The following is a 27700-nucleotide window of genomic DNA, read 5'->3' on the forward strand; positions in this document are numbered from 1 at the left end:
GGGCTTAAGCTCAACAAAAATGGCGGGACGGTGTTTTGCTAGCACTAGACCCGTTTCCACCCAAGCCTCTGGGAAATTTTGGAGCCAGGAGTCCATATCTTGGTTAGGAGGTGTCAACCCCTGATGAAGCCGATATTCCTCTTCTAGAGTTATAGTAAGGATAGATAGTGGCTTGTTATGGGAATCAGTCACTTTGGGCCCTTCCGGTTGAAAGTGGATCTGGGCCCCCATTTTTGTCAACAGATCTCTTCCCAACAGGGGACAAGGGCTTTCAGGGATGACTAGGAAGGTGTGGGACACTTTCCCGGTTCCCAAGTCCACTGTCCTCTGAGTTGTCCATGGATATTTTTTAATTCCTGTGGCTCCTTGAACCCAGGAGGAATTGGAAGATAACTTTCCATAGGGCTTGACTAGGACCGAATGTTGGGCCCCGGTATCGACCAGGAACTGGACTGGGGACCCCTCCACTTGTAAAGTTACCCTAGGTTCGGGGAGGGGGACCGAACCCCGTCTTCCCTATTCTGCATCTTGAGTAACCAATATTGGCATGGATTTGGGCTGCCATTGTCCCTGGCCTGGCTGGTGCTGTTTCTTTTTGGGGCAGTCTTTAATCCAGTGGCCACTTTCTTTACAGTAAGCACACTGATTTTTGCTCAAGTTGTGTCTAGGGGCACGCATAGATTGGGTACCGGCCGGCGGAGGTTGTTCTTTTTGGACGACCGCTGCTAGGACCTTGGTCATTTTCTCGGTGGCCCTGATTTGTCTTTCTTCTGGAGCATCTCTGTTGTTATAAACCCTCTGCGCTATGCGAAGAAGGTCTTGGACCTGTTTTCCTTCCAAATCTTCTAATTTTTGTAATTTTTTCTTAATATCTGGGGCCGCCTGATTGACAAAGGACATAACAACTGCTACCTGATTCTCAGGGGCCTCTGGATCTATAGGTGTATACTGTCTAAAGGCTTCCATTAGTCTTTCTAGATAAACAGCGGGACTTTCTGTTTTTCCCTGTAAAACAGAGTATACCTTAGCCAAATCGGTGGGCTTGCGAGCTGCAGCCCAGAGACCCGCCATTAGAGTCTGGCGATAAACGAGTAGTTTTCCCCTACCTTCTGCTGTATTGTAGTCCCACGCTGGCCTGGTCAGGGGAAATGCTGCATTAATGAGGTCAGGGTTTGCAGTTGGTTGACCGTCATCTCCGGGAACCAGCTTCCTAGCTTCTACCTGTATTCTCTCCCGTTCCTCCGTTGTGAACAGAATTCGGAGGAGCTGTTGGCAGTCATCCCAGGTGGGCTGGTGAGTGAACATGACACTGTCTAGGAGGGCTGTTAGGTCTTTGGGGTTGTCAGAGAACCGGGCATTCTGGGTTTTCCAGTTGTACAGGTCAGTGGTAGAGAATGGCCAGTACTTCCACATAACCTTGTTGTTTTAGCCTGGGGGGTTTTCTGGCCGCCTCTGATCTCACAATATTACCTTTTAAATAGTGCATAGACTTTCAGCCTACTTATAAAACCCTGTATAGCCTATGGTATTCTTTATACATTCAACAACAGAAGAAGGAAAAGGAAAAAGAGTATACAAGTCATTTCAAAGATTAAATGTAAGTTAATTTCAAATTATTATGACCTTGCTATGAGTTTAATATTTATAAATTATTTTTTAAAAACATAATTCTAAAAAGCTAGCTTATGAAACATTTTGGAACTCATTGGTAAGTGGAGCAGTGTTTATGCATTCACTAATGCTAATTGTTATACCACTCTCTCGATCTGGAATTCGCATAAGGAACCACATTGGACATCTTAGAAATAAGTATTTTTAAAGTATTGCAAAGACTGTGTTTAACATAATAAACAGTCTGTTCACACAGGATAAAACTGGTGTTAAAAAAACATGTGCCTTGATGAACAAAGCCCATGTCTAAGTTCCATGACTTTGATCAAATTACCTTCACAAAGCCTCGGTTATTTAGCATAAAAATACGGTGATCAGAGGATTTCCATGGGGGGGTGGAACAAGATGGTAGAGTAGTACTAATATTAGTAAATTAGTTTTTACTAATATCTTTAGTAACCTGGAGAAATATGCAAATATTACATTAAAAAAAAAATCCCAGATAAAAAAAAAAATTGGCCGGGCATGGTGGCTCAAGCCTGTAATCCCAGCACTTTGGGAGGCCAAGACGGGTGGATCACGAGGTCAGGAGATCGAGACCATCCTGGCTAACATGGTGAAACCCCGTCCCTACCAAAAAATACAAAAAACTAGCCGGGCGAGGTGGCAGGCGCCTGTAGTCCCAGCTACTCGGGAGGCTGAGGCAGGATAATGGCGTAAACCCGGGAGGCAGAGCTTGCAGTGAGCTGAGATCGTGCCACTGCACTCCAGCCTGGGCGACAGAAGGAGACTCCGTCTCAAAAAAAAAAAAAAAAAAAAAAAAAAAAAAAAAAAAAAAAATTCAGAGATAATAAGAGGATGCTAAGAGCGTCAAGAGAAAAGAAGCAAATAAAATATAAGGAGTTTCAACACATCTAGCTGCAGACTTTGCAGCCAAAACCTTATGGGCCAGGAGATTGTGGAATGATGGAGTCAAAGTGCTGAAGAAAAAGGAAAATGACAAACTATTTACCAAGATTACTTTACCCATCAAAGCCAACTTTCAGAAATAAAGGAGAAATAAAGACTTTTCTAACACACAAAGCCTGAGGGAGTTTATCACCTCCAGACTTGTTTTAGATGAAATGCTAAAGCTAGTTCTTCAAGCTAAAATAATGGTACTAAGCAACACAAAAACATTTAGAAGTGTAAAACTGACTAGTACAAGTAAGTATACAGTCAAATTCAGAATATTATAGTACTGTGAGGGTGGCATGTAAATCACTTATATATCCATAGTCTAAAGTTTTGAAAAACCATCAAAAATAATAGGTGCAATAATTTCTGAAGGTATATGTAATTTAAGAAAATGTAACTTGTAATATCATGAATTTACAATGTGGGGCGTAAATGGAGTCAAAGTGTAGAGATTTATTCTTTCTGATCATAGTTATGTTGTCATTCATTAAAATAATCTATTATAACTACAAAAATGTTTTATATAATAAGGCTCATGGTAACCACAAAGCAAAATCCTTTAGATACACACACACAAAATAAAAAGCAACAAGAAAGGATTTACAGAAAAGCTAGAAAACTGCAGTTATAAGTCCTCATCTATCAATAGTTACCTTGAATGTAAATGGAGTAAATTCTCCAGTCAAAAACATAGCATGACAAACACAGGAGGAAAAAAGACCCAATTACATGCTGCCTACAAGAGACTTATTTCACTTGTAAGGACCCATAGATTGAAAATGAAGAACTGAAAAAAGATATTTCAGAAAAATGGAAACCAAAAGAAAGAATAGGTGTACATATTTCAGATAAAATGGATTTTAATTCAAAAATGACTTTAAAAAGACAAAGGATGTTACTATATTATGATAAAATGGTCAGTTCAACAAGAGGATATAACAATATATGCAGCAAGCAGCAGAGGATCTAAACACGTGAAGAAAATATCAATAGATATAAAGGGAGAGATAGACTGCAATATAATAATAGTAGGCAATTTCAATGCCTCACTCTTAGCAATGAACAGATTATCTAAACATAAAATCAGAAAAGGATCATGAAACTTAAATTACATTCTAGAGCAAATGAAACTAAAGACACATATACAGAAAATTGTATTTAACATCTGCAGAGTACACATTTTTTTCAACTAAACACAAAACATTCCCTAGGATAGATCATATATAAGACCACAAAAATTATTAAAACTGTGAGAAGACTGCAATCATATCAAGTATCATTTTGACCATGATGGTATAAAGTGTGAAATCAATAACACAAGAAATATTGGAAAATTAACAAATGCATACAAATTAACATGCTTCTAAACAACTAAGAAGTTAATAAATAAATTGAAAGGAAGTTTAAAATTTTCTTAAGACAAACAAAAGTGCAAACACAGCATACAACCTATGGGTTACCTCAAAAACAGTTCTAAAGGGTAAGTTTATAGCAATAAACACATCAAAAAGGGTCATAAGAACATTGGCTTTACACACTTTTCAGACTGAAGTTAGAATGAATTGGGTAATGTATGTAAAAGTGCTATGTAAAGAGTAAAGGACAATGTAACATGCATTATTCTTATAAGTAAAATTTATAGCTTTAACAATTAAACAGTTAAAAATGTGAGCTGCTTTTATAATGATGGGAAATGAGAGCCTTTTATGTACCACAGTGGGCTTAGGGCTCCTTCCAGATCTGTTTAGTATGGTAATGCCATGTGCTTCCGACTTTTCCAAATATATGCCTCAGAAGAATTTAGAGCACATGCCTGAAAAAAAAACAAAAAACCCTTTATAAATGAAATATTTGTTGCAAATACTTTCTATTTTATTACAAGAAGAGGTTTTCTTCCCTAAATACAAACTGGAGCAAATTATGATTTCTAGTGTTCTTATATAGTATAACACAGCAACCCTCTTACAGCCATGGTATTGATGAAAAAACAGAAATATTCAAGGAGGTTAAAATATTTCTCCAAGATTCCATATATGTAATTGATAAAGTACATAATTAAACTCAAGAGGCCTAGCTAAAATTAGACCTGTTGTAACTACAGGCTTATAATAAATTATACCCTAGTTTTATGGATAAAGGTAAGGAAAAGTAAGGAAAGTGGAGAGGTGAAATGACTCACAAAGTAAGGTACCAAATTAATATTAAAACTAAGTCTTCTTGAAGTCAATCCATTTCAACTATAATATTCTGATTCTTAATACATAAATGAAACCTTTTGTAGTTAGGTTAGGATGTTGTTAAATTCTCAATTTTGTAGTTTGACATGGAATTTGAGTGATGGGTCAACTAAAACTCATATAGAAATTTATGTTACCAAATTTGTTTAAAGAAGCTAAATAAAACTTTGGTATGAAAATCAGAAAGAGTATCATGAACAATGAAAATTCAGAGGCAATGCCAGTCGTCAACATAGATGCAAATATCCTAAATATAAATTATTAAAAATGAAATTCATATATGTACATACCATCAGAACACTTGATTTATTCCTGGGATAAACAAGTGGTTTAATATTAAAATACCAAAGTTGCTCACAATATAATCATATCAGTAAGTGAACAAACATAATTAATGTTAAATTCTGCCAAAATTTCTAGCAAACTAAGAATAGAAGGAAAGTTTCTTAATGAGTTAAAGGGTATCACTTATAAAAGAACCGAAAACTTCATGTCCTTTGCAGGGAAATGGCTGAAGCTGGAAACCATCATTCTCAGTAAAATAACACAAGAACACAAAACCAAACACTGCATGTTCTCACTCATAAGTGGGATTTGAAAAATGAGAACACATGGACACAGGGAAGGGAACATCACACACCAGGGCCTATCTGGAGGGTGGGGCAAGGGGAGGGAGTGCATTAGGACAAATACCTAATGCATGTGGGGCTTAAAACCTAGATGATGGGTTGATAGGTGCAGCAAACCACCATGGTATGTCTACCTATGTAACATACCTGCAGATTCAGCACATATATCCCAGAACTTAAAGTAAAATAAAATAATAATAATAATAATAATACAAAAGAACAGAAAATTTTAAACTCAAATGTGAAAACTTAAAAGCCTTACCTGAAAAATCAAAACAAGAAAAGTAATCTTATTGTCATTATTTCAGTTGAGTGTTGTTTCTGAAGGTTCTAGGCAGGGAATAAACTAATAAACTATTTTAAGAATTAGAAAAAAAAGAAAGGTCTCATTATTCACAGATGATATAATATTATTAAAAACAAAAGTAGTTGGGTGTGGTGGCTCATGCCTGCCTATAATCTTAACACTTTGTGAGGCAGAGGCGGGAGGATTGCCTGAGCCCAAGAGTTCAACATCAGCCTGGGTAACATAGAGAGATCCTGTCTCCACAAACACAAAAATAAATAAAGATAGAAGAGTTCAACAAGATTGCTCAATATATAAATGAATTGCATGTCTATACATCAATACAATGAGTTAAATATATGCTATAAAATATTTTAAAATGGCAACAAATTAATAAGATTTCTATAAGTTGAGAAAGTAAGCACATGATCTTTATGAAGAGAAATTATGCAACTACATTAAAAATGTTATAGAAACTGTCATATAAGGGAGACATCTACTGCATCCACGCACAAGAAGATAAAGTATCACAAGGATATAAATTAGAGTCATCCCTACATATCTCTTTGTGGTGGGTGTTGGTTCCAAAACTCCCACACATACAAATACTAAAATCTGTGGATACTTAAGAAGTGCATTTGGCACTACAAAAATCCAGGAGAACCCCCACATATGAAAAGTGTACCCCACACAACCCTACATATAGATTTATTATACCACAGGTATACATGTTGTATTTTTTATTGGTATTTGGTTGCAGATACAGAACCCACCAATTGGGCGTAGAGAATGTATTTACTGAAAAAAAAATTAACATATAAGTGGACCTGTACAGATCAAATTCATATTGTTCTATTGTTCAAGGGTGAAGTGCACATATACATTTTCTGTAAAATAAAAGGAATTCAAACTAATTTCTAATGAGTTTTTATGTAATAAAATAATAATAGGATGCTTGCATATGTAGCTGATTTCAGTATTGATATAAAAGGGCACAGGGCAAAAATAAAGCAACACAACCCTGAAGAAGAAGAACAATATGCAGAACTTGACCTATCCTATATGAAATCTCATCATAAATCCAATTAACTCTGTGTTTGATTGGCTCAGGGTTGACAATCTGTCAAATGATATCGAATAATGAGCCCAGAAACAGATTCATATACATGGAAGAATGCTGCCTGACAGAGCTAGTAACACAGAATAATAAAGGAAGGATGACTGTTTTGTATGTCATCCTAGAATAATTGGTACTCTACATTGCAAGGCCAAAGGCAGGGGTGGAAGGATTCTATACAGAGTGAATACTAAACAGTTTTGTCATAGCCAACTGGTAACAAATGTTTTTAAGCAGGGGAGTGGCATGATTTGATTTTTATTTTAGAAAGTTACTTCCTATCCTTACACATTGCTATTAAAGAATTTTTTTCCTAATCAATCTCCTTTTAGTGGTGAAGAGAAATATTATGATTATAGATGTTTCGCCTCCCTTCAAAAAGATCATTGATTGCTTTCAGAAAAAAAATATATATATATTTAACCACTTGACTAGTCCTCCTGGAGATTTCCTTGCAATAATCTATTTTCATATAATCTGCCACTATTGCGTATATATTTCCTTTAGCCACATTTAGGAGTCTCTGCAAATCTTAAACTGTGTAGTCTAGCTTTTATTTCAGTATTATTAATTGTTTTGTAAACTTTTTTGGCATTTTATGATTAATAATTACTCTAAAATATGCTTTGTATAAATTAGTGACTTATGGTCAATGTACTAATGAATCTGTGGAAGTCTATTAAAGAAACAAATATTTTATAACTTATTTTGAAACATTTTCATATAACTTTTCTTTATTATTATACTTTAAGTTCTAGGGTACATGTGCACAACGTGCAGGTTTGTTACATATATATACATGTGCCATGTTGGTGTGCTGCACCCATTAGCTCTTAATTTACATTAGGTATATGCTATCCCTCCCCACCCCCCACAATAGGACCTGGTGTGTGATGTTCCCCTTCCTGTATCCAAGTGATCTCATTGTTCAATTCCCACCTATGAGTGAGAACACGTGGTATTTGGTTTTCTGTTCTTGTGATAGTCTGCTGAGATTGATGGTTTCCAGCTGCATCCATGTCCCTACAAAGGACACAAACTCATCCTTTTTTATGGCTGCATAGTATTCAATGGTGTATATGTGCCACATTTTCTTAATCCAGTCTGTCACTGATGGACATTTGGGTTGATTCCAAGTCTTTGCTATTGTGAATTGTGCCGCAATAAACATACGTGTGCATGTGTCTTTATATCAGCATGACTTATATCCTTTGGGTATATATCCAGTAATGGCATGACTGAGTCAAATGGTATTTTGTAGTTCTAGATCCTTGAGGAATCGCCACACTGTTTTCCACAATGGTTGAACTAGTTTACAGTCCCACCAACACTGTAAAAGTGTTCCTATTTCTCCACATCTTCTCCAGCACCTGTTGTTTCCTGATTTTTTAATGATTACAATTCTAACTGGTGTGAGATGGTATCTCATTGTGGTTTTGATTTGCATTTCTCTGATGGCGATGAGCATTTTTTCATGTGTCTGTTGGCTGTATGAATGTCTTCTTTTGAGAAATGTCTGTTCATATCCTTTGCCCACTTTTTGATGGGGCTGTTTGTTTTTTTCTTGTAAATTTGATTGAGTTCTTTATAGGTTCTGGATATTAGCCTTTTGTCAGATGAGTAGATTGCAAAAATTTTCTCCCAATCTGTAGGTGGCCTGTTCACTCTGATGGTAGTTTCTTTTGCTGTGCAGAAGCTCTTTAGTTTCATTAGATCCCATTTGTCAATTTTGGCTTTTGTTGCCGTTGCTTTTGGTGTTTTAGACATGAAGTCCTTGCCCATGCCTATGTCCTCAATGGTATTACCTAGGTTTTCTTCTAGGGTTTTTATGGGTTTAGGTCTAGCATTGAAGTCTCTAATCCACCTTGAATTAATTTTCCTATAAGGAGTAGGGAAAGAATCCAGTTTCAGCTTTCTACTTATGGTTAGCCAATTTTCCCAGCACCATTTATTAAATATGGAATCCTTTCCCCATTTCTGTTTTTTCTCAGGTTTGTCAAAGATCAGATGGCTGTAGATGTGTGGTATTATTTCTTATATAGCATAAACCTTTACATTGCCAGGAAAAAAAAATCAGAATTTCAAGAAGCATATGTAAAGCTTCTAATAAAACCTATCACATAGTAAACAAATAAATGCTAATTTTCCTACTTTATCCTGATCTGTTAGTGGGTATTAAACTAATTGGGACGACCTGAAATGGATTATGTAAAGTTGGATTTAAGGTGAATTAGACACAATTTGTAGAACACAGAAATATAAAGTATAAAATATGCAGAGATTTTGTAATGATAAAATTCAAGCTCTTCTTTACAGAAATAACACAAAGAGACACAAGTTATAGACAGTAACTGTGGGTAATACACAGTTGCTAATCTGCTTAATGTTAGAATCAATAATCAAGATGTAATACAGGTTTCTTCATAAACAGGATAGTAACCCTTTCAATATTATATTTAAGTGTCATACATAAAGTTTTTTCTCAAACTAATACTTCACTTAACAGAAAAAGTTGCAAATGTACGTGAGCAACCCCCATACACATATATTATAAATTTCCATTGTTATTTCTTAGATATTGTTTTCAAGAAACCTGGAGAAAGGGATCATTTCACATTTTGGTTGCAAAATGTTTTCTAACATTTATCTAATGATACATACTGCAGAGAGTAATACATGATTACTCTTTCTTTGGGCAGTTACTCATGGGTTATACTATACTGGCAATAACTACCAGACATGGGACTAAATCATACATATCTTAAGCTACGCAATCACCACCGAGTAATTACCAAAGTATCAAATTTATAGATAATCCTAGCATTCAAATATTCTCTCATAATATTCCAACTTTCACGTTTAATCTTGTACAGAGAAACACTAACTATAAGAAAGACTCGGTTCCTAAAAATTGATATAGAATTTTATGATCTGCTAACCAAAACAAAAACAAACAACAAAAAAAGCAAAATGCCCCAAGCTAACATTCCTTTACACTTTAAAAATATACGTATTTGTTTTGTAAAACAAATATAAAGGAATATATTGTCTTAGAGTAAATGTTCATAATTTAGCTGAGAGAAATATATTCATTTGTTTTATTTTGTTCTATATATACATATATACACACATATACTTCAGAGTTTCTATTATTCATTTCTTCTAAAATACATGTATTCTATTATTTTTCTATTCTATTAAAAAACCTCTCTTCGTTGCAGTAGAGAGGGAAGGGTCATTGATTCCTGATTTTTCTCTTACACAACTTTTAAGTTGTCCTTATTCTCATGCAATAGGAATGACTATTAGTATGCACTGCAAACTTAAATAATTACACATTTAAAAAAAAAGAAAAAAAAATACTGGCAACTACCCGTCTAGCAATAACCATGTTTCAAGTAAATTTTTAAATGGCTAGACTCATCCATAAACTCAATATGAGTTTCTAGAAATAAAGGCAAGAGCTACTGCATATAAAGAGAAACAGAGGCAGGAAGTTGAAGTTGAAAGTTAATATCTTTAGCTTGGATATGTGACTGTGCATCTTAAGTCTATAATCTGACAATCAGATATAAGCCAGGAAATAATTCATGAATCTGGAGAAATACTGGAATTAGATGTTGAGGTTTTCCTCCTAACCGAATGCCAGTTTTGCACATTATGAACCCCAGTCCATAGCTCTCAATGGGAGCTGAACCTGTCCTCATCTCCAGCAGACAGCTTCATTGGTCACCCAGTTCTAGCCACTTAACTTCTAGAAAAGGTTCTCTTTACCTTGAGAACATTCTTTCTTCCTCTTATGACAGAAGAACAGTTTTGGAAATGGAGTGACTGGCCATCACATTGGAATCAGGTATAAAGCAAGTCTCATATTAAAATTCAGCCTGTGAATATCAGAGTGGAGAGACAGAAGTAATCTAGGTCTTTTATGAGAAGTCAGTAAAGCTTTTCCATAAACTTGCATCCATCTGAAAACCCACCCTATTCTTGAACTTCCTTTTATTTAAACTATTTTGTTTCTTTACTGCTGATACTATTTGGAATTAGAATTTCTGGTTATTTGTACCAAAAGCATAAAAATTATAGGTATAATCATAATATGAATCCATACAATTCAGATAAAGTTTCTTCTATTTAGGAAGGTAAAAACTTAAGTGCAGAAATTTATTGTTTAATTCTAGATAATAAAAATATATAGAATTATAATTTTACTTTAGCCCATTATTACTGAAAATAATCTCAGTATTTATGTTTTCTTCACAAAGCTATTCTGTGCTCGCTATAATCATTATTCTCATCTGTTTAAAATTTTTGCTGAGGGAAGTGTAAAATAAAATCTGTACTTACATATTTGAATAGAAAACACCACAAATACGATTGAAAACACTATGCAAAATAATCTTCCTGACTTTTTAAAATCTATATTTAACTATATAATTTTCCAAGCACATTTAAACAAAAGCAATTATATTTTCTATTAGATAGTGTGTTAGTCTGTTTTGTGTTGCTATCAAGAAATACCTGAGGCTGAGTAATTTACAAAAGAAAAAGGTTTAATTGGTTCATGGTTCTGCAGGCTGTATCAGCATAACACTAACATCTGCTCCGCTTCTGGTGAGGCCCTCAGGAATCATGGTGGAGGTGAAGGGGGAGGCAGGGTATCACATGGCAAAAGAGGAAACGACAGAGAGAGAGGAGGTACTACACTCTTTTAAACGGCCATATCGCATGTGAACTTGGAGTGAGAACTCACTCGTTACTGTGAGGATGGCACCAAGACATTCATAAAGGATCATCCCCAATGATCCAAACACCTTCCACTAGGCCCCACCTCCAACATTGGGGATTACATTTAAATGTGAGATTTGGAGGGGACAAGCATCCAAGCTATAGTATGTGCTTTCAGATGCTTAACAGAATCATATATTGTGCTAGGTTCCTGGAATAGAATGATAAACCCAGCATACTCTCAAGTACTTTACAATTGAGTGCATATATGGGTTTCCATACAGATAATTAGTCACACAATGAAAAAGCCACTGAATTTTTTTAAAAATTAGTCTATAAAATACATATCTTAATAATATTAAGGAGTTTTTGAGTTTGTTGTTGTCAGTTAGGTGATATATTTCTTCCTAAAAGCTATAAATTAATATGAAAGACTTCAAAATATTATGAAAAATGATATTAGATAAACATTTTAAAAATAAGCTTTATTTCTCAACATAAACCTCATCAAAGTCGACACACTTTTACAAGCAATGATAGCAGCCATTTAGTCCATCTCTAAGGAAATGAGTGTCCTGGGACTTTACCCATGTCAGTGCAGGCTTTTTACATTATTAACTGAAGGAAAATAAAGATTAAAAAAAAAAAAAAAAAAAAGAAGTCAGAAAGAGGCAAATCAGAACTATAAGGTAAATGCCTAATGATTTTCTACTGAAAATCTCACAAATTACCCATAATTTCTTGAGAGGAATAAGCAGGAGCATTGTCATGGTGGAGTAGTACTCTCTGGTGAAGCTTTCCTGGGCCTTTTTCTGCTAGAGCTTTGACTAACTTTCTTAAAACACTGTAATAATAGGAATATGTTATCCTTCTTTGGCCCTCCAGAAAGTCAAAAAGAAAAATGTCTTGAGCATCCCCCAGAAATCTTTTTTAATGACTCTATTAGTCCATTTTCATGCTACTGATAAGGGCATAACTGAGACTGGGCAGTTTACAAAAGAAAGAGTTTTATTGGACTTACAGTTCCACATGGCTGTGGAGGATTCACAATCATAGCAGAAGACAAGGAGGAGCAAGTCACATATTACGTAGATGGCAACAGGCCAAGGGAGAGATTGTGCAGAGAAACTCTTGTTTTTAAAACCATCAGATCGAAAACAGGCAGGGGGCGGAGCAAGATGGCCGAATAGGAACAACTCCAGTCTCCAACTCCCAGCGCGAGCGACACAGAAGACCGGTGATTTCTGCATTTTCAACTGAGGTACTGGGGTCATCTCACTAGGGAGTGCCGGACAATCGGTGCTGGTCAGCTGCTGCAGCCTGACCGGCGAGAGCTGAAGCAGGGCGAGGCATCGCCTCACCTGGAAGCGCAAGGGGGAAGGGGATCCGTTTTCCTAGCCAGGGGAACTGAGACACACAACACCTGGAAAATCGGGTAACTCCCACCCCAATACTGCGCTGTAAGCATACAGGCATTCCAGGAGAATATATCCCACACCTGGCCGGGAGGGTCCCACGCCCACGAAGCCTCCCTCACTGCTAACACAGCAGTCTGCCGCGATCTATCCGCAAGGCAGCAGCGAGGCTGGGGGAGGGGCGCCCGCCATTGCTGAGGCTTAAGTAGGTAAACAAAGCCGCTGGGAAGCTCGAACTGGGTGGAGCTCACAGCAGCTCAAGGAAGCCTGCCTGTCTCTGTAGTCTCCACCTCTGGGGACAGCGCACAGCTGAAGACCAACAGGGGAAGTAGCGGGAGCCGGTGCAGACGCGAACGACTCTGTCTGACAGCTTTGGGGAGAGCCGCGGATCTCCCAACGCGGAGGTTGAGATCTGAGAACGGACAGACTGCCTGCTCAGGTGTGTCCCTGACCCCTGAGTAGCCTAGCTGGGAGAAATCCCCCACTAGGGGCAGTCTGACACCCCACAACTCACAGGGTGGAGTACACCCCTGAGAGGACACTTCCAAAGGAAGAATCAGACAGGTACACTCGCTGTTCAGCAATATTCTATCTTCGGCAACCTCTGCTGCTGATACCCAGGCAAACAGGGTCTGGAGTGGACCTCAAGCAATCTCCAACAGACCAACAGAGAGTCCTTCTGACTGTCAGAAGGAAAACTATCAAACAGGAAGGACACCTATACCAAAACCCCATCAGTTCGTCACCACCATCAAAGACCAGAGACAGATAAAACCACAAAGATGGGGAAGAAGCAGGGCAGAAAAGCTGGAAATTCAAAAAATAAGAGCGCATCTCCCCCTGCAAAGGAGCGCAGCCCATCACCAGCAACGGATCAAAGCTGGTCAGAGAATGACTTGGACGAGAGGAGAGAAGAAGGCTTCAGTCCATCAAACTTATCAGAGCTAAAGGAGGAATTACGTACCCAGCGCAAAGAAACTAAAAATCTTGAAAAAAGAGTGGAAGAATTGACAGCTAGACTCATTAATGCAGAGAAGATCATAAACGAAATGACAGAGATGAAAACCATGACACGAGAAATACGTGACAAATGCACAAGCTTCAGTAACCGACTCGATCAACTGGAAGAAAGAGTATCAGCGATTGAAGATCAAATGAATGAAATGAAGCGAGAAGAGAAACCAAAAGAAAAAAGAAGAAAAAGAAATGAGCAAAGCCTGCAAGAAGTATGGGATTACGTAAAAAGACCAAATCTACGTCTGATTGGGGTGCCTGAAAGTGAGGGGGAAAATGGAACCAAGTTGGAAAACACTCTTCAGGATATCATCCAGGAGAACTTCCCCAACCTAGTAGGGCAGGCCAACATTCAAATTCAGGAAATACAGAGAACGCCACAAAGATACTCCTCCAGAAGAGCAACTCCAAGACACATAATTGCCAGATTCACCAAAGTTGAAATGAAGGAAAAAATCTTAAGGGCAGCCAGAGAGAAAGGTCGGGTCACCCACAAAGGGAAGCCCATCAGACTAACAGCAGATCTCTCGGCAGAAACTCTACAAGCCAGAAGAGAGTGGGGGCCAATATTCAACGTTCTTAAAGAAAAGAATTTTAAACCCAGAATTTCATATCCAGCCAAACTAAGTTTCATAAGTGAAGGAGAAATAAAATCCTTTACAGATAAGCAAATGCTTAGAGATTTTGTCACCACCAGGCCTGCCTTACAAGAGACCCTGAAGGAAGCCCTAAACATGGAAAGGAACAACCGGTACCAGCCATCACAAAAACTTGGCAAAATGTAAAGACCATCGAGGCTAGGAAGAAACTGCATCAACTAACGAGCAAAATAACCAGTTAATATCATAATGGCAGGATCAAGTTCACACATAACAATATTAACCTTAAATGTTAATGGACTAAATGCTCCAATTAAAAGACACAGACTGGCAAACTGGATAAAGAGTCAAGACCCATCAGTCTGCTGTATTCAGGAGACCCATCTCACATGCAGAGACATACATAGGCTCAAAATAAAGGGATGGAGGAAGATCTACCAAGCAAATGGAGAACAAAAAAAAGCAGGGGTTGCAATCCTAGTCTCTGATAAAACAGACTTTAAACCATCAAAGATCAAAAGAGACAAAGAAGGCCATTACATAATGGTAAAGGGATCAATTCAACAGGAAGAGCTAACTCTCCTAAATATATATGCACCCAATACAGGAGCACCCAGATTCATAAAGCAAGTCCTTAGAGACTTACAAAGAGACTTAGACTCCCATACAATAATAATGGGGGACTTCAACACTCCGCTGTCAACATTAGACAGATCAACGAGACAGAAAGTTAACAAGGATATCCAGGAATTGAACTCATCTCTGCACCAAGCAGACCTAATAGACATCTATAGAACTCTCCACCCCAAATCAACAGAATATACATTCTTCTCAGCACCACATCGCACTTATTCCAAAATTGACCACATAATTGGAAGTAAAGTACTCCTCAGCAAATGTAAAAGAACAGAAATTATAACAAACTGTCTCTCAGACCACAGTGCAATCAAACTAGAACTCAGGACTAAGAAACTCAATCAAAACCGCTCTACTATATGGAAACTGAACAACCTGCTCCTGAATGACTACTGGGTACATAACGAAATGAAAGCGGAAATAAAGATGTTCTTTGAAACCAATGAGAACAAAGATACAACATACCAGAATCTCTGGGACACATTTAAAGCAGTGTGTAGAGGGAAATTTATAGCACTAAATGCCCACAAGAGAAAGCAGGAAAGATCTAAAATTGACACTCTAACATCACAATTAAAAGAACTAGAGAGGCAAGAGCAATCACATTCAAAAGCTAGCAGAAGGCAAGAAATAACTAAGATCAGAGCAGAACTGAAGGAGATAGAGACACAAAAAACCCTCCAAAAAATCAATGAATCCAGGAGTTGGTTTTTTGAAAAGATCAACAAAATTGACAGACCGCTAGCAAGGCTAATAAAGAAAAAAAGAGAGAGGAATCAAATAGATGCAATAAAAAATGATAAAGGGGATATCACCACTGACCCCACAGAAATACAAACTACCATCAGAGAATACTATAAACGCCTCTACGCAAATCAACTAGAAAATCTAGAAGAAATGGATAATTTCCTGGACACTTACACTCTCCCAAGGCTAAACCAGGAAGAAGTTGAATCCCTGAATAGACCAATAGCAGGCTCTGAAATTGAGGCAACAATTAATAGCCTACCCACCAAAAAAAGTCCAGGACCAGATGGATTCACAGCTGAATTCTACCAGAGGTACAAGGAGGAGCTGGTACCATTCCTTCTGAAACTATTCCAATCAATAGAAAAAGAGGGAATCCTCCCTAACTCATTTTATGAGGCCAACATCATCCTGATACCAAAGCCTGGCAGAGACACAACAAAAAAAGAGAATTTTAGACCAATATCCCTGATGAACATTGATGCAAAAATCCTCAATAAAATACTGGCAAACCGGATTCAGCCTCACATCAAAAAGCTTATCCACCATGATCAAGTGGGCTTCATCCCTGGGATGCAAGGCTGGTTCAACATTCGCAAATCAATAAACGTAATCCAGCATATAAACAGAACCAAAGACAAGAACCACATGATTGTCTCAATAGATGCAGAAAAGGCTTTTGACAAAATTCAACAGCCCTTCATGCTAAAAACGCTCAATAAATTCGGTATTGATGGAACGTACCTCAAAATAATAAGAGCTACTTATGACAAACCCACAGCCAATATCATACTGAATGGGCAAAAACTGGAAAAATTCCCTTTGAAAACTGGCACAAGACAGGGATGCCCTCTCTCACCACTCCTATTCAACATAGTGTTGGAAGTTCTGGCTAGGGCAATCAGGCAAGAGAAAGAAATCAAGGGTATCCAGTTAGGAAAAGAAGAAGTCAAATTGTCCCTGTTTGCAGATGACATGATTGTATATTTAGAAAACCCCATCGTCTCAGCCCAAAATCTCCTTAAGCTGATAAGCAACTTCAGCAAAGTCTCAGGATACAAAATTAATGTGCAAAAATCACAAGCATTCTTATACACCAGCAACAGACAAGCAGAGAGCCAAATCAGGAATGAACTTCCATTCACAATTGCTTCAAAGAGAATAAAATACCTAGGAATCCAGCTTACAAGGGATGTAAAGGACCTCTTCAAGGAGAACTACAAACCACTGCTCAGTGAAATCAAAGAGGACACAAACAAATGGAAGAACATACCATGCTCATGGATAGGAAGAATCAATATCGTGAAAATGGCCATACTCCCCAAGGTTATTTATAGATTCAATGCCATCCCCATCAAGCTACCAATGACTTTCTTCACGGAATTGGAAAAAACTGCTTTAAAGTTCATATGGAACCAAAAAAGAGCCCGCATTGCCAAGACAATCCTAAGTCAAAAGGACAAAGCTGGAGGCGTCACGCTACCTGACTTCAAACTATACTACAAGGCTACAGTAACCAAAACAGCATGGTACTGGTACCAAAACAGAGATATAGACCAATGGAACAGAACAGAGTCCTCAGAAATAATACCGCACATCTACAGCCATCTGATCTTTGACAAACCTGAGAGAAACAAGAAATGGGGAAAGGATTCCCTATTTAATAAATGGTGCTGGGAAAATTGGCTAGCCATAAGTAGAAAGCTGAAACTGGATCCTTTCCTTACCCCTTATACGAAGATTAATTCAAGATGGATTAGAGACTTAAATGTTAGACCTAATACCATAAAAACCCTAGAAGAAAATCTAGGTAGTACCATTCAGGACATAGGCATGGGCAAGGACTTCATGTCTAAAACACCAAAAGCAACGGCAGCAAAAGCCATAATTGACAAATGGGATCTAATTAAACTAAAGAGCTTTTGCACAGCAAAAGAAACTACCATCAGAGTGAACAGGCAACCTACAGAATGGGAGAAAATTTTTGCAACCTACTCATCTGACAAAGGGCTAATATCCAGAATCTACAAAGAACTCAAACAAATATACGAGAAAAAAACAAACAACCCCATAAAAAAGTGGCGAAAGGATATGAACAGACATTTCTCAAAAGAAGATATTCATACAGCCAACAGACACATGAAAAAATGCTCATCATCACTGGCCATCAGAGAAATGCAAATCAAAACCACAATGAGATACCATCTCACACCAGTTAGAATGGCAACCATTAAGAAGTCAGGAAACCACAGGTGTTGGAGAGGATGTGGAGAAATAGGAACACTTTTACACTGTTGGTGGGATTGTAAACTAGTTCAACCATTATGGAAAACAGTATGGCAATTCCTCAAGGATCTAGAACTAGATGTACCATATGACCCAGCCATCCCACTACTGGGTATATACCCAAAGGATTATAAATTAGTCTACTACAAAGACACATGTACACGTATGTTTATTGCGGCACTATTCACAATAGCAAAGACTTGGAATCAACCCAAATGTCCATCTGTGACAGACTGGATTAAGAAAATGTGGCACATATACACCATGGAATACTATGCAGCCATAAAAAAGGATGAGTTTGCGTCCTTTGTAGGGACATGGATGCAGCTGGAAACCATCATTCTTAGCAAACTATCACAAGAAGAGAAAACCAAACACCGCATGTTCTCACTCATAGGTGGGAACTGAACAATGAGATCACTTGGACTCGGGAAGGGGAACATCACACACTGGGGTCTATCATGGGGAGGGGGGAGGGGGGAGGAGGGAGGGATTGCATTGGGGAGTTATACATGATATAAATGATGAATTGATGGGTGCTGACGAGTTGATGGGTGCAGCACACCAACATGGCATAAGTATACATATGTAACAAACCTGCACGTTATGCACATGTACCCTAGAACTTAAAGTATAATAAAAAAAAAAAAAAAAAAAAAAATGTAAAATGGTATACCTGTATAGAGCACCTACCATGAATAAAATTTGCAGAAATGTAAAAAAAAAAAAAAAAAAAAAAAAAAAGAACAAACAGGCACATAAACCTTTACAATTTACAAAATAAAAGTTTCTGATCCTTTCAAAAAAAAAAAAAAAAAAAAAAAAAAAAAAAAAAAAAAAAAAAAACCATCAGATCTTGGAAGACCCATTCATAATCACAAGAACAGCATGGAAAAGACTTGCCCCCAAATTCAATCATCTCTCACCAGGTCCCTCCTACAACATGTGGGAATTATGGGAGCTACAAGATGAGATTTGGGTGAGGACACAGAGCCAAATCTTCTCATTTCACACCTGGCCCCTCCCAAAACTCATATCTTCACATTTCAGAACCAACTGTGCCTTCCCAATAGTTTCCAAAGTCTCAACTCATTTGAGCATTAACTCAAAAGTCCACAGTCCAAAGACTCATTTGAGACAAGGCAAGTCCCTCCCTACTATGAGCCTATAAAAGCAAAAGCAAGTTAGTTACTTCCTGGATACAATGGGGCAGGCATTGGGTAAATACAGCCATTCCAAATGGGAAAAATTGGCCAAAACCAAGTGGCTACAAGTGCCATGCAAGTCCAAAATCCAGCAGGGCAGTCAAATCTTAAAGCTCTAAAATGATCTCCTTTGACTCCGTGTCTCATATCCAAGTCACGCTGATGTAAGATGTGGGTTTCTATTGTCTTGGGTGGCTCCACCACTGTGGTTTTGCAGGGTGCAACCTCCCTCCTGGCTGCCTTCATGGGCTGGTGTTGAGTGTCTGTGGCTTTTCCAGGTGCACAGTGCAAGCTGTCAGTGGATCTACCATTCTGAGGTCTGGAGAATGGTTGCCTTCTTCTTACAGCTCCACTAGGCGGTGCCCCAGTAGGACTCTGTGTTGGGACTCCCACCCCACATTTCCCTTCTGCACTGTCCTAGCAGATGTTCTCCATGAGGACCTTGCCCCTACAGCAAACTTCTGCCTGGGCATCCAGATATTTCCATATATCTTCTGAAATCTAGGTGAGGGTTCCTAAACCTCAATTATTGACTTCTGTGAGCCCGCAGGCTCAACACCACATGGAAGCTTCCAAGGCTTGGGGTTTCCACCCTCTGAAGCAACGGCTCAAGCTTCTTGTTCTTGGCCCCTTTCAGTCATGTCTGGAATAGCTGGAACATAGGGCATCAAATCCCTAGACTGCACACAGCAGACAGAACCTTAGCCTGGCCCACCAAACCACATTTTCCTTCTAGGGCTCGAGGCCTGTAATGAGAGGGGCTGCCATGAAGACCTCTGACATCCCTTGGAGATATTTTCCCCGTTATCTTGGAGGATTAACATTCAGCTTCTCGTTACTTATGCAAAGATCAGCGGCAGGCTTTAATTTCTCCTCAGAAAAATTTCTTTTCTATTGCATTGTCAGGGTGCAAATTTTCTTTTATACTTTTATACTCTGCTTTTATACTCTGCTTTCCTTATAAAACTGAATTCTTTTAATAGCACACAATTCACCTCTTGAATGTTTTGTTTCTTAGAAATTTCTTCTGCCAGATATCCTAAATCATGTTTCTCAAGTACAAAGTTCTACAGTCTCTGGGGCAGGGGCAAAATACCTCCAGTCTCTTTTCTAAAACATAACAAGAGTCACCTTTGCTCCAGTTCCCAACAAATTCCTCATCTCCATCTTAGACCACCTCAGCCCAGGTTTCATTGTCCATATCATTTTGGTCAAAACCATTCAAAAAGACTCTAGGGAGTTCCAAACTTTCCGACATTTTCCTGTCTTCTTCTGAGCCCTCCAAATTGCTCCAACCTCTGCCTGTTACCCAGGTCCAAAGTCGATTCCACATTTTCAGATATCTTTTCATAATCATGGTGGAAGGAAGGGAGAAGCAAGTCGCGTCTTACATGGATGGCAGCAGGCAGAGATAGCTTGTGCAGGGCAACTCCTGTTTTTAAAATCATCATATCTCATGAGACCCATTCACTCTTGCAAGAAGAGAACAGGAAAAACCCTCTCTGTGATGCAATCATATCCCACTGAGTCCCTCCCACAACATATGGGAATTGTGGGAGCTGCAAAATGAGATTTGGGTGGGGACACAGAGCCAAACCATATCAATAATGTTTGATCTTAACTGGTCCACTTTTGCTCTGACTGGACCACTTTCACCTCTTGATAGCCATTCCTTTGATTGTATTTTGTCTTCAATATCATACTAGTGGAGCCATGTTTCATCTCCTGTTACAACTCTTCAAAGACATACTTCAATATATTATTCTTATTTGTTTAAAATTTCAATTGAAAACTCTGTTCTTGTCTACAGCTGATCTGGGCACAACAGTTTTGACACCCACTGAGTGGAAAGTTTGCTCAACTTTAATTTGGCATTCAGAGTCGTGTAACCTGAATCAGTTGAGATGTCAATGCTGTTGACTATTGTTTTTACTGTTAATTATTAGTCCTCTTCAATTAGGGCATGAATATGATTAATTTTTACCTTGAAAATTGATATGGATGGCCAGCCACTAAGGATTTCATCTTCAAGATAGTCTTGTCCCTTCTTAAAACAAGTTTTTCACTTGTAAACTGTGAATTTCTTTGGGGCATTGTCCACATAAATTTTTGTAAAGCATCAGTGAGTTTACCATTCTTCCACCCAAGCTTCATCATAAATTTGATATTTGTTCTTGCTTCAATTTTAGCAGAATTCATGTTGTTCTGATAGGGGCTACTTTTAAACAGATATCTTATCCTTCTTAGTAACTCAAAATAGATTCTGTTCAGACATGTTATGATGAGTGAAATTCATCCATAGTTTTTAAATAATGTATATTTTATGTGAACTTTTTGAAGATCCCTTGATCCCTTGTGTGTGATAGTTTTTTGTTTTTTGTTTTTTGTTTTTGGTCAATATTCAGTATATTCTTGTTGTAATGTTAATTTTTGAAATTATTTTATGCTCTTTCACAATTTGAACTTTAAATCAAACTGATATATGACTTTATTCTCAATTTGTTAAAATAAATGCCAGAAATCTTTTAAACAATTTCTTGTTGTTTAAAATGTTATTGTATTATGCTTTTAACATCACCATTGAAACTCTATATGGGGAAAAAAAAATATGTCCCTATCACTTAACAACTGAAAAAATTAGAATGTCAAAATTGAAAAGACATTGTTATTTTTTCAATCATTAATCTGTCCTTCACTAATGAACTCAGTCCTTGATTAAACACACACACATATACACATGCTTTTATGTCTATGAAGTGCAAATGTTTCCTGGCAGTATTTTGAACCTTCTTCTTTCTAGTGAAAAAAATTAATTTGAGACTTAGCTGATTATTTCTTTAGAAATTGTTACAAGTTTGAAAACGTAGCAAAAGGAGTAATTCTAAAAGTTCATTAAAAATTCAAAATAAAGACAGCACATATAGGATGTAAAATTTCTTGAATTTTCAAAGTTCGGAATCAAAATGATTATTATCCTATGATAGACAGCAAACTAAAACTCACATGGTTTTATACATAATATTTTCTAGTAGTTATAAATAATACATAATTCGAAAGTTTTAAAAGAGAAAGACAGCTTGAGTTGGGGAGGTCATGAAAATAGCAAAAGAAGAAAGGAACTGGAAGAAAGGGGATATTCACATCCATCGTTTCAGGAATCATTAGCCAAGAACAATCAATCCAGTATTTATCAAGCAAAAAAAATGATTTAATAATAACATAAAGTAGTTAACAACTTATTCAAAAATAAGCTAACTTGGTTTTATTAATCACATATTTATAAATGTAAGAAATTTAATCATGGAATATTTTGCTCAAAGTGTCTTCATTTTTTTCTGAAAATCTACAGCTAATTAGAATATCATTCAGAAGGTGAGAGAGAGTTGTTAAGAAACTCATATAATTTAGAGTGTTAACACAAAAGGTTAACAACTTCTATGCTTCTCAATCTCTAGCATTCTCTCATAAACCTCCCAAATCAAATTATTAAAAATACTAATCATAATTTTTTATCAATATCATATATAAAGAAGAAATAAGTACATATTTAGAAAATGTGCCCTTTTCTGTTAACTTAAAACATAAAATGTAAGTTAAAGCAGTGTTGAAGAGTAATCATCTTCATTTCCTTGCCTGACAATGAGATTTCATCATGAAGCCATCAAATACAAAGAAATCAAGACACAACTGCTATGACTATTCCAAAGGAAATAAGTGCCTGGGCTTGAAAGAGGCAGGAAAGAGTCATGTATGATTAGAGAAAACATATGCTATGTTAATGTGAAATCTAAGTATTGAATATTTATTTCAGACTAAATTGTATTTTCTTTCTGACTCCACAGATTTCAGTTGTGTTTGCTATTATGGAGATTCCTATCTAGAATTTCAGAATGTGGTTTTACATCCACAAAATAACATCTCCCTAGAATTTCAGACCTTCAGCTCCTATGGACTCCTGCTCTATGTCAAACAAGACTCAAATTTAGTAGATGGATTTTTTATTCAATTGTTTATTGAAAATGGTACTTTAAAGGTAAGTTATTCAGTTCACTTAATTTTTAAAAAAATACAAAGTTGTAGTGAGCCGAGATCGCGCCACTGCACTCCAGCCTGGGCGACAGAGCGAGACTCTGTCTCAAAAAAAAAAAAAAAAAAATGCAAAGTTGTTCTAATTATGTGCTTTATTGGTTATTTTCAAAATAAAATTTAAACTTTATATTTTATACTGATAGCCAGGATGTCTCTTCCTCTACTTTTATAATTTCTTTCTACATATATATGAACCAACAACGAAGTATTTTTTTAAGCAAAAAAAAAAAAAAAAAAAAAAAAAGATTTCATAATAATATAAAGTAGTTAACAACTTATTCAAAAAATAAGCTAACTGAGTTTCATTAATCACATATTTATAAATTTAAAAAATTTAATTGTCAGAGTATTTTGCTCAAAATGTTTCTAGTTTTTTGTGGAAAATATACCTAATTAGAATATCATTCAGAAGGCAAGAGAGAGTCATTAAGAGCTCATATAATATACAGAGAAAAATTTACACTCATACAGATAGCTCAGTTTATAGATATTTAGATATTAATATTTCAAACAGTACATGATTTGAATTAACATTCATTGTCTTTTTTTCTACTTATTTTCAACTTTTCTTCTACTTCTTTATTGAGTAGTTTCCCAATTTCTTAATTTCCCAATGATAATAATTGTTACCATTTTTATAACCTTAAGGGCAGGTATAGTCTGGGAATCCCTAAGGAATCCCAAGATTTGTTTAGAGGGTCCTGAAGAGAAAACCTATTTTCATAAGTTTTCTGTAGGCAAGGGGTGTTATTTGCCTTATTCACTTTTACTCTCATAAGTGTATAGCGGAGTTTTCCAGAGGCTACATGACATGCAATGATATCCTTGCTCTAATCGCTAATGTATCATTTTATTATGTATTTTTGTATCTTAAAAATGTCTGATGTAATATTTAGCAGTGTAAATATTGATAGACACAACCCAGTTAACAAAAACTCCTTGGGGTTCTCAATAATTATTATGAATGCAAAGGTACTGTGAGATCAAAAAGTTTAAGATTGCTGACTTTGCACTTGGTAAGCGTTAAAAGAACCTTTCAAAAGTCCAAGATTATGAAGCTAATAACATTTTGAAACCAACTTTCATTTGAAAGTGCATACTCTTTTCCCAACATCATTCTACCTTAACAAATTGTCTCATATCCCTGCTCTGAATACCTGGTTTAGCGAAGTCATCCTAATCATCATTGTAATAACTCAGTACAATAAGGTAATTAACTCATGTAATTGTAATATATGAAACATAATAACAGCATTTGGTCTACCATCTCTTTTATGATGTGATTTAAGTGTACATGTTGTGAATTTCCATGAAAGGATGAATGAGTTATACTTTATTATTTAAATAGGCAAATTCTCTTAGTTTGATTTTCTTTAAATGTCCAAGTTTCTGAAGTAATATAATACATATACATATAGCACCATGGCACTCCAGCCTGGGAGAAGGAGCCAAAAAAAAGCTAGCCCTCATAGCCTTCATATATGATTATGTCCCAGGTATAATTCTGTGTGTTCTACTTTGACTGACTTATTTGCCCACTTGTAATATTTACTTCACAATATTTATTCATTTACCAATTTAAACCACACAAAAGTTTACATTGCCCCATTTTACAAGTGAGTAGATTTTAGCACAAAACACATGTGAAGTCTCAAAACTCCTAAGTAACAGAGCTGGGATTTGAACTCTGATCATCTAACTGAAGACCAAATAGCCTCAAATTTTCTTAAAATGGAGACTGACAAATTCCTACAACTAAGTAAATAACAGTAATTATTATAGACCTGTAAGTATATATCCTTTCTTTTTCATAAAATCAAAGGGAAAGAAATTCTATACCTCTCTTCACTAATTAGTTTTATAGTTCCTAAATATCTTCATTGAACCTATTGTGAATTAATTTTTTTCTCATTTGATAGGGAAAGCAGTGGCTATGCATTAGTCTTAGTAATACATTATTTCATAAAATATTTTAACCTACAATTTTACAAGTCTGCAGTAATTTCTCCTAATGCTTCTTATTGGAGTTTTTAAAGTCAACTGACAATAAATAATCTTATAAAGGAAAGGAGTCTTTTGCAATGTCCAAATATCATTAAAAGTTAAAATACATAGCATTATCTTTATCTTTGGACTACATCTGAGAGTATTTGGGTATATCTACTTAAATACAGCCAGCTAGGGGCACATGTTATGAAACACAATGCAAGTGAGTTTCTTAACACATGTGGGTTATAGATCACTTTTAGATACAATAAAAACATTAAAACCCCTCTCTGGGAAAGAATAGACATGATATAATCAATATACATGTAGGCACATGCTTGCTAAGAAGCTTAATAAGCCACTGTAGCACATCCATGGATTTCCTGGGGATGCTTGGTTAATCATACCTGATATAGACATGACTTTTCCTCTGTAGATCACAACTTAGTTGCCATTAACAATAATTCTGCAAATGCCAGACACCCTGATATCTCAATCTAAAGTTTCCCTTCCTGTGACATTAATATTGTCCTCTAGATTGTATTAACCACTCTTTGCCTTGCTCACCTGCTGTTATGTAAGGAAGATTCCAAGAATATTTGCTTTCTACTGGTAGAGAATGTTGCCTTTCCCAGCCACGTTCCTCAGAATACTGGAAAACAATCTGGATGTGTGTGTGTACATGTATATACATGTGTACTTGTATCTATATAATACTCATATATTTGTGCATATTAATTATAGGACTTATTAGTTGTAAACCTTCAGTTATCACTTCTCTTTAAGTTTCGAACTTCATGTCTCTCCAAAGTGATGTAAAATATATTGATAAATTATAAAGTCCAGTGCAAATATAAGGTATTAACTTCATGCTGAAAAACTGAAGACAAACTTTTTTTCCCCAACAGTACCACTTTTACTGTCCTGGTGAAGCAAAATTTAAAAGCATTAATACTGCTATTAGAGTGGACGACGGGCAAAATTATACACTGCTTATCAGGTAAGATAATTATTTATTTTCCACTTAATCTCATTAAGTAGCAAAGACTATTCCTCATAATATTGTCCTTGTCATTTCAAAATTGAGGTCATACTGATTAGTATTAACATGTACATGTGTATGAATTAACATCTGTCAAGCTTTTCTATATATTCTAAAAAATGTACTGAGAAAAGAATATTATAGGAATTACATTATCACTATTTGTTGTTGTTGTTGTTGTTGTTGTTGTTGTTGTTGTTGTTTTGAGACGGAGTCTCGCTCTGTCTCCCAGGCTGGAGTGCAGTGGAGAGATCTCGGCTCACTGCAAGCTCCGCCTCCCGGGTTCACGCCATTCTCCTACCTCAGCCTCCTGAGTAGCTGGGACTACAGGCGCCTGCCACCACACCTGGCTAATTTTTTGTATTTTTAGTAGAGACGGGGTTTCACAGAATGGTCTCGATCTCCTGACCTCGTGATCCGCACGCCTGGGCCTCCCAAAGTGCTGGGATTACAGGCGTGAGTCACCGCGCCTGGCCGGGATTATATTACCAATGAACTCACATAAGGAGATTTACAAAAGATCCATAAAAGCCTCACATTTTTCTCATAGGGCAGTTGTTAACACATAAACTAAACTGGTAATTTATTTTGATGAACAAAGTAAATTATATTCAGTGTAGAAAATGTGGCACTTCCAGAAAAGCATAAAGAAGGAAATTAAAATGGCCCACCACAATCCAGATCGAGTAATTAAGGTATATTATTAATATTTTCAAAAGCTGTGTTTGAAGGTGACCCTATCCCCAAATGCTCGTGAACATCTGAAATAAATCAGTTTGCCAATCTGATAAGTAAACTTCTCCTTTTTCTCATTTGAATTTTAGTAAATTTTAATTTTTAATACAGTTGTAATGCTTTTTTGTTATGTGCCTTGCCTCCCTCCACCTTTTTTATTTCTTTGAGTGATGCTGACAACACATACCACAGCCATAAGCTGTTATGTAGATTAAATTATTTTCTGGCAATAGATTATTTAGTAAAAGGAAATATCTATTTAAAGCCAATAAAAAGGAAAAAAAAAAAAGGAATCCTAAAGAGAGACTGGGAAAAAAGTTAAATGAGAGGTTTTAAGGAAGTTCTACCTTCTTTAGGCTACAACTACCCAAATTATATTAT

At 36.6% G+C, this 27700-nt stretch overlaps 1 protein-coding gene across 2 annotated transcripts in view; it reads left to right on the forward strand.

The window, feature by feature from the left end:
- Positions 1–27700, forward strand: part of EYS (eyes shut homolog) — a 1930870-nt gene that overhangs the window by 1145217 nt on the left and 757953 nt on the right. For both annotated transcript variants that reach the window (XM_030928557.1, XM_030928558.1), the window contains exons 24-25: positions 23310–23500; positions 26451–26542. In XM_030928557.1, coding sequence (XP_030784417.1) covers positions 23310–23500; positions 26451–26542 — 283 coding nt within the window. The remainder of the gene's footprint in view (positions 1–23309; positions 23501–26450; positions 26543–27700) is intronic.

This window comes from Rhinopithecus roxellana, chromosome 4 (assembly GCF_007565055.1).
Source record: "Rhinopithecus roxellana isolate Shanxi Qingling chromosome 4, ASM756505v1, whole genome shotgun sequence".
Taxonomy (NCBI): Eukaryota; Metazoa; Chordata; class Mammalia; order Primates; family Cercopithecidae; genus Rhinopithecus; species Rhinopithecus roxellana.